General features: G+C 50.7%; 1 protein-coding gene across 2 annotated transcripts; it reads left to right on the forward strand.

Annotated features, from left to right (window-relative positions):
• The first annotated feature begins 1,899 nt into the window (after window positions 1-1,899).
• Window positions 1,900-6,178, forward strand: TAF9B (TATA-box binding protein associated factor 9b). 2 transcript variants are annotated; one of them, XM_054388668.1, is made up of 7 exons: window positions 1,900-1,953; window positions 2,051-2,132; window positions 2,866-3,002; window positions 3,080-3,214; window positions 4,008-4,089; window positions 5,018-5,131; window positions 5,632-6,178. In XM_054388668.1, exons 1-7 carry the CDS (start codon window positions 1,903-1,905, stop codon window positions 5,796-5,798), a joined length of 768 nt encoding a protein of 255 aa, XP_054244643.1. In that variant the 5' UTR covers window positions 1,900-1,902; the 3' UTR covers window positions 5,799-6,178. The 2 variants fall into 2 exon arrangements, with proteins under 2 accessions (XP_054244643.1, XP_054244642.1); XM_054388667.1 differs by having other exon boundaries at window positions 1,903-1,953; window positions 3,080-3,248; window positions 4,036-4,089.
• Window positions 6,179-8,012: the final 1,834 nt, after the last annotated feature.

An 8,012-nucleotide genomic window follows, 5' to 3' on the forward strand; every position in this document is an offset into this window, starting at 1 on the left:
GGTGGAAGGGTCTTTGCCTGCTTTGGGGGTTAAACACAGAGCCCACTGGCCATTTGGAGCATCTTTCCTTTTTACTGCATCAGGAATAAACAACAGTGACAACAGGCAGCCAAGTTTCAGCCTGATGCACAGCCTGCCTCCAGCCCACAGTGGAGTACCTCCCCCCCCCCTTCCCTATAACAAGGGGAAAAGAAAAAGGAAGAAAGTGGGTTTTGTTTGTTGTCTAAGGTCAGTGTCTGGAATTCATCCTCCGTTCCCTCGTTCCCTCCTCTCAGGATGTTTTTGTGTAACATCCTCTGACTCATGAAAGTCAAATGACTTGGCCCATAACGCTGCAGTGCTTCCAGCCAGAGAGCCTGGACATGGCTTTTCCAGCTCCTCCAGCCTCTGCTGCAGTTATGGGGCTGCCTCTGCCCCTGTCACACCAAGCCTGGCACCTCCCTCCCATCACCAGCAAACCCACAGCATGCTGGGCAAGCTGCCAGCCACTATCTCAGTCCATCTCCACCGGGGCCAAGATGGGTTTGAAAGTGGCAGCTACATTCAGGTGGCCTTTTGGGTGTTAAAGATCATCCTTGGGATAGATGAGGAGTGGAGAGAGTCTTCCTGCTGCTGCTGGGATGTTTTGCAGGCAGGAATCAGAGGGCTCACAAGTAAACAGCTGTTTATTTCTTCTTTCTCTTGAAGGAAGTTGGCTTCTCTCCCTCCTTGTATCAGCTGGTCCAGCATGGATCTCTCATCCTCCTCCAGCCTTTGGTTCGTTTGGACCATCAGGGCTAATGACAACATTATTGCAACTTCTGGTATGCTGCTAATCCCCTTCCCCTGCTTGACAAAATCACAAGAAAAACCTTTTTGGTTGTTTTTTTGGTGTGTCCTGTTTTGCCTCAGAAAGTGAGAGAAAAACTTCTGACGAGACTTGCATGGAATGTGTGTAGGGCTCATTCAGCTGCTAGAAAAACAAGCTCACAAAGTCCTGCTGCCAGTCCTCTCAGCTTGCTTTGATCTGGGGAATGCTGGCAATTTACAAAGTGTTAATGAAGTAACCATACCCCCTCTGCTTCCTCACTGAACAAACACCTGGCACCGGACTGTTCAGCAGCGAGCAGGACAAGGGGGTAATTCCTTGAACCCCCTAGGACTGGGTCTGTGCTCTCGTGTATGGCCTCATATCCACAAATATTTTTATAAAGAAGAATTTCTGTGTCATAGAAATGCAATGTTTTAATCATAAAAAAGCAGGATTAAAGCCCTGTCTAACCCAACACCTGGGGAGGGAGCTCAAGGCTTCACTGCACAGACCACAGATGGGAGGACTGTTCAGTGGAGAAGAAATTGGCTGAATGGTTGCACCCAGAACTAGCCTTTGCTTGGTGCCCACGTGGAGCACAAGTGCATAGCAGGGGCCATACTGAGACCACTGCTGTTTAATGTCTTTATCAATGACATAGTGAGATCAAGTGCACCCTCAGGTGAGGCTGGGCAGGGCTTTGAGCACCTGCTCTAGCTGAAGACGCCCCTGCTGACTGCGGGAGAGTTGACCTGGGTGTCCTTTAACGGCACCCTTCCAAGTGTAACCCTTCTGTGATTCTCCAGCGTGAGGCCGGGGCTGCCCCAGCCTGGCGAGGGGGCACACGTGTAGTAGACACTGCCAAGCTCCATTCGTGCCTGGCTGTTCAAAACGTAGAGGGTTTGTTTGCTTTGGCATAGAGATGGGGATCAGCGACATCTGCACTGCAAAAGCTGCTGCCAGGACGCTGATTCTCTCCCTTGGCTCTGTCTCCGCCACGGCCTAGGCCAGACCGCGTCTCTATGGCAACTGGCCCCTGCCGGCCGCCGTAGTCGCGCTGGGCGTTCCTCGGTCACGCGACCGGAAGCGGCGGCCTGCGGCGAGCGGAAGCGATGGAGCCGGCCAAGATGGCGTCTCCCAAGAGCGCGCCGAAAGACGCGCAGGTACCGCGGGGGCTAGTGAGCCGTGGGGAGGATTGGGTCGGGCCGGGACCGGTCGGGTCGAACTAGTGTGGCTGAGCGGTGCCTCTCTGCCCCGCAGGTGATGGCGCAGATCCTGAAGGACATGGGCATCACCGAGTATGAGCCGCGTGTCATCAATCAGATGCTGGAGTTCGCCTACAGTAAGCGGCTCCTGAGCCTGCGGAGGGAAATGCGGAGGGAAACGCCGGGTGGAGGACGGAAATGCTGACTAACCTTGGAAAGGGGTTCTCCTGATTTACCCCGTAATCCCAGGATGATGGGGATTGGAAGGGACCTCTGGAGATCATCCAGCCCAACTCCACTACTAAAGCAGGGTCACCCACAGCAGTTTGCCCAGGACTGTGTCCAGGAGGGTTTGGAATCTCTTCAAAGAAGGAAACTCCACAGCCTCTGTGGGCAGCACTCTCATAGCAAATAATTTTTCCTACTTATGTTAGAATCTTCTCGGTTCCGGTATGTCCCCTGTGCCCCTTATTTTGTCGTTGGGCACCACTGAAAAGAGTCTGGTCCTATCCCCTTGTCTCCCACCCTTTAGCTCTTGCTGAGCATTGAGAAGATCCTCTCTAAGTCTGCTCTTCTCCAGCCTAAACAGCCTCAGGTCTCTCAACCTTTACTTTGTTAGAGAGATGCTCCAGTCCTTTCAGCACCTTTGTAGCTTCTTCTGGACTCTCCAGTAGTTCCCTGTCTCTCTTGAACTGGGAAGCCCAGGACTGGACTCCAGGCTGTGGTCTCACCCTAGGAGGCCATTGCCCTTTTTGCCTTGAGGGCACATTGGTGACTGTGGAGGAAGGGGTTTTTGATGACAGCTAGGTGGGACTGGGAAGGGGAGGGTTTTGTTTCATCCAGCCTTGCTGAGACATTCTTTTTCCCAAGGGTATGTGACCACTATTCTGGAGGATGCCAAAATTTACTCCAGCCACGCAAAGAAATCCAGTGTCGATGCCGACGACGTCAGGCTGGCCATCCAGTGCCGGACAGACCAGTCCTTCACATCTCCACCTCCCAGGGATGTGAGTAAAGCTCTGATGACTCAAACACCACTTGATAAAGGACAGAGGTGAGAGGGTAACTGTGCCTCTCTCTCCAGTTCTTGCTAGATATTGCAAGGCAGAAAAACCAGACGCCGCTGCCACTCATAAAGCCTTACTCTGGACCCAGGCTTCCTCCTGACAGATACTGCTTGACAGCTCCCAACTACAGGCTCAAGTCCTTGCAGAAGAAGGTAGGGGATGGCACACCCAACAGCAACGCTGCTTGTCAGGAATATTGTTGGAATTAGGGCTTCTCACACCTCTGAAGGATATGTGTGGGTAAATAACTGACCTGTGTGTGGCAAAATAAGCTCAATCAGGGGTCTTTATCATCAGCAGTTACTGAGGATCCCCATTGTTACTTAGTTTCAGATGCAAAGTGTGTTAGAAAAGGCATCTGTGAATTTGTTAGTGTTGAAATAAAATTGTCAGGTTGAACAGCGGGTTGTAAAAGGCTAAAGTAAAGCTCTAGGGGAGATATCAAAGGGTATTTTGTACTTAATTCCTCAGCTGTTTGTGCTTTAGGATAGATATCAAAGGGTATTTTGTACTTATTCCTCAGTTGTTTGTGCTTTAGGATAGATATCAAAGGGTATTTTGTACTTATTCCTCAGTTGTTTGTGCTTTAGGATAGATATCAAAGGGTATTTTGTACTTATTCCTCAGTTGTTTGTGCTTTAGAGGGAAAAGATTTGCTTTGCTTGCTGGAAAATACTGAATGCTTTGGTGTTATTTCCCCCATTATAAAGAAAGGATCTCAAAGCTGAACTTAAGGTTCCAGGTATTGCTGTGGGATGTGTGTGCAGCTCCCGCTGCTGACCTTTGCACCAGGAGGAGTTTGAGACCTTCTGTGTTGACACAGAAATGGTTGTTGGTGGTGTGAAACAGACTCTCTGGTTTTGTAGGAGGATCCATTTGTTGTTCCCATGTCAAGAGGTGTCAGTCTCTGCTGGGATGCTGAATGATTCCATTCTCTCCCTCCAGGTCTCTTCCTCTGCAGGAAGAATAACAGTGCCCCGCCTGAGCGTTGGTGCTGTGAGCAGCAGGCCCAGCACTCCCACCCTAGGTAGGAAACAGCTTTGGGTCTTCATCTTAATTTTATGGGGGAAAAGAATGAGGAGTAATTTGAAGTGTCCTGCAGCTGGGCAGGACGTAATTGGGTATCATCTGATCAGTGTTGTTTGACACCTTAACTAACCAGCAGGTCAAGGGTGGTTCTGCTCCCCCTCTACTCTGCCCTGGTTGGTCCAGACTAGACACTACTGTATCTAGTTCTGGGCTCCCCAGTCCAAGAGACACAAGGAACTGCTGGAGAGAGTCCAGCAGAGGCTACAAAGCTGCTGAGGGGCTTGGAGCATCTCTGTGATGAGGAAAGGCTGAGAGCCCTGGGGCTGTTTAGCCTGGAGAAGAGCAGCCTGAGAGGGGATCTGCTCAATGCTGATTGATAGATAAAGGTCAGGGAGCAAGAGGATGGGGGCAGACTGTTTTCAATGGTTCCCAGCAACAGGATAAGGGGCAGCAGGCACAAACTGGAACCCAGGAGGTTCTGTCTGAAGTTGAAGAGAAAATTCTTTGCTGTAGGGGTGCTGGAGCATTGGAGCAGGCTGCCCAGAGAGGTTGTGGAGTCTCCTCTGGAGACATTCCAAACCCACCTGGAGATTGTGATCCTGGGCAGCCTGCTGTGGGTGACCCTGCTTTAGCAGGGGGGTTGAACAGGATGGCCTTTCAAAGTCCCTTCCAACCCAAAGCATTCTGTGGTTCTGTGGTTTGTGGCTGAGCATGCACTCAGTGTGTCTGCAGTGTAGAGTTTGCTAGGTCTTGAGTGAATGTCCAGTCCTGCCTCCAAACCGACTCCTGTGCATCAGCTATCAGGATCTTCCTTTTGTATTCCCACTGCTTTGAAAGGAAGGTCCCACTTAGAAAGCAGATTCCTGAGTGCAGCTGTATTTCTCTGGGTTCAGTTTCTCTCTTGATGGAGTTGGTTTGCATTTCAGGGACCCCTTCAGCACAGACAGTGGCTGTCTCCACCAAGGTGGGCACCCCGGTGTCGCTGACGGGTCAGAGGTTCACCGTGCAGATCCCCTCCTCGCAGGCAGCCGTCAAGGCAGGTAAGACAAGAGCTGGAAGGATCAGCAGCACCTCCTGCCCTTCTCTTTAGCAGAATGGGAATCAATTCAGAGTAAATATGGGAAATTTCTTCACCTCTTCTGCTTTTTGGTATTGTGTCTCTTATTTTAAGAGTGTGCTCAGTAAGTGTGGGTCAGCTGAGTGGACAGTGAGGTGGGGTTCCAGGGTTTCCAGCCCTGAATGGTCTAGGAGCATGTGGCTTTGTGAGACTGGAAGATCTGTTCAGTAGGGTAATAATCAGCTTCCATTTTTTGAAGCTTTTCATTGGATCATAAAATCCCAGAATCCCAGTATGGTGGGGGTTGAGGGACCTCTGGGGATCATCCAGTCCAAAGCAGGGGCACCCACAGCAGGCTGTCCAGGATCACAATGTCCAGGCAGGTTTGGAATCTCCAGAGGAGACTCTACAACCTCACTGAACTGCCTGCAAAGAAGCTTTTTCTTGTGTTTCCTTCCAATGACTTTTCTTTTCCCTTCACAGCTACACCAACTACTCCAACAGTTCAGAATGTTCTCATCAACCCTTCGTTAATCGGCCCCAAGAACATCCTCATCACTACCAACATGGTGTCGTCACAGAACACAGCCAGTGAGCCCAACCCCTTGAAGAGGAAGCATGATGATGATGATGACTATGACACCTTGTGAAGAGACTGCCCCATCCCCTCCTGCTCTCCAGTGGTTCACACTGAGTCCCATGGGGGTTTTGCCAAGAGTAACCAGCGTGAGAGTGTGGCCATATTCTGTTCTTACTTGGGCAGGTGTGGAGTGAGAGAGAGCACAGCTGGTGGAGAGACGAAACAGTGACTGAGCTTTCCCTGTGGCCTGTAATGTCCTTAGAACCTCAGTGGCTTGGGGCCAGCCTGGGTCAAGTCTATCCTGGGCCTTGGGGCATGGTGTGGAAAGAAACCAGCTGTGCCATCTCCCTGCCCAAGTGTGGACAGTGCCTTTCTGGTGTCTCCAGTACAGCCAAACTGGAGGAGCTGGGCAGTAGGAGGGGTTGAGCCCAAGGCAATGTTTCCAATAAAACCCAGCCCATTTTTCTGCTTTGCAGCTTTTCTTTTGTAGCTGATTAGGGCAGGGTACCTGCCCCAGCACTGCAGAGGAGTGGTGAGGCTCAGGACACAGGCAGGTGAGTCCTGCCTGAGCAGGCTTCAGGGCCACAAAACCCTTCCAGCAGATGAGGCTGAACTGAGCTCTGTGGTCATAGCAGGATGTTGGTTGGGGGCAAGGTGCTCTTTGCTGCCTGGGAAAGGCAAGGAGAGACCTGGCAGCTGTGCTGCTCCCTGGACACCTCCTCCAGCACCCAGGGGATTCATGATGCTGCCTACAAGTTTGGTTAGACCACAGCCATTCACTGCCTTGCCTTTCACTGCCCAAGGATTTGTTGCCTTTGTGCTTTGTCTTTGTTCTTACATATGAAACAGTTCTGACTCACAGCTTCTAAACCCCTGCATGAGGGAGGGGAAGGGTTGTGGGCTGAGATGGGTGCCTGCCTTGGATAAAGGCCTCAAAACTTGCAGGCTTGGTTAAAGCATTGAAACATACCTCTTAGAATGTATGCTGGGAAAGCAGAAAGGTGGTTGAAAGTAGAGAGCCATGAAATAGGTCTTTGGTGAGGGGCTGTGTGTGACCACATGGGGCTGGGCTTGCAGTTTCCACAGGCAGCATGCACAGAGGGGAGAATGAGGCATCAGGAAGCAGGGTGAAGAACAAGAACACTTTCCCAAAAGGCTTGTCAAAGCCTGTAACAGCCTGCCCAGGGCAGTAGTAGAGGGCCCCAACTCCAGCGATTAAAAGCCAGGGAGAGGTGCAGAGAGTGCAGGGGTGACCAGGCAGTGCTGAAGGAGCAGCTGCTGCTCTTAAAAGCATTTTCTAACCTAGATGATTCTTTGCCTGCTCCTCTTAGAAGGAACAAGCCTGGAGAAGAGCAGAAGGGGAAGGTCATATTGCTCAGTAATGTTGGTACTAATTAGGAGAAAGCATGTAGCTATCCTTTGGTGTTCATGAGAGGCCTGTCTGAGCAGCTCTTCTCCAGAAGAGCCTGCTCAGCTCCCACAGAGCCAAAAGCCATGGCACCAAGCCCAGGACAAACAGCCAAGGCGCTCAGGGAAGTGCAGTGCTGAAGCAGCAGCCACCTGCAAGCTGAGGTGCAGGGCTGAGAAAGAAAATGAAACATTGAATTACCTTTGTCACTTCCTCCAGGTTGTGACTCAAAAAAAGGAGGGCAGAATGATGTGTGACAGAAAAAGAAACAACTGCCACAACAGGTTTGAGAGGAGGGAGCTCCTGGTATACAAGAAAGCAAGACTAAAAAGCAGGTTTAGGAGGTTTTAGGAGTTACTTTATTAAAGCTACAAAACCCAAGTAAAATGCTTCCACTATTCACACAGAGCTAGCAACCCTCTCACTGCATTCAACAGGGTTGGAGCCACCCAGGCACAGAATCACTGACCCATGCAGCTTGGTTAAGACTACAGGTAGTGCCTCCTTGGCATCAAGCACCAGTGGACCTCACACAGCACCTTGGAACAGTTCTTTGTGCTGTAGTGGAAGAGACAGCACCAGCTTTCCAGTGCAAAGAGAAAAGTTCTTCAAAGTCTATGGATTAATCTGTCCCCACCATGGTCACAGCTCAGGATGAAGGCAGGGGCTGGAATGAGCAACCTGGATAGAATGAGCTCCACTCACTACAGGCATTCCAGAGGAAAGATCCCCACCAACATACAAATATTTACAGAGGACAGGACACAACCTTATGTTTGACTCCCCTGCTGAGGCCAGAAGCTGTCAGGTACAAAAATCACCAGGCTTTTGCTGCAGAAACTGCTCCCAATACTTTAAAGAGTCACTAGCAGTGTG

This window comes from Indicator indicator, chromosome 17 (assembly GCF_027791375.1).
Source record: "Indicator indicator isolate 239-I01 chromosome 17, UM_Iind_1.1, whole genome shotgun sequence".
In the NCBI taxonomy this organism is placed as follows: domain Eukaryota; kingdom Metazoa; phylum Chordata; class Aves; order Piciformes; family Indicatoridae; genus Indicator; species Indicator indicator.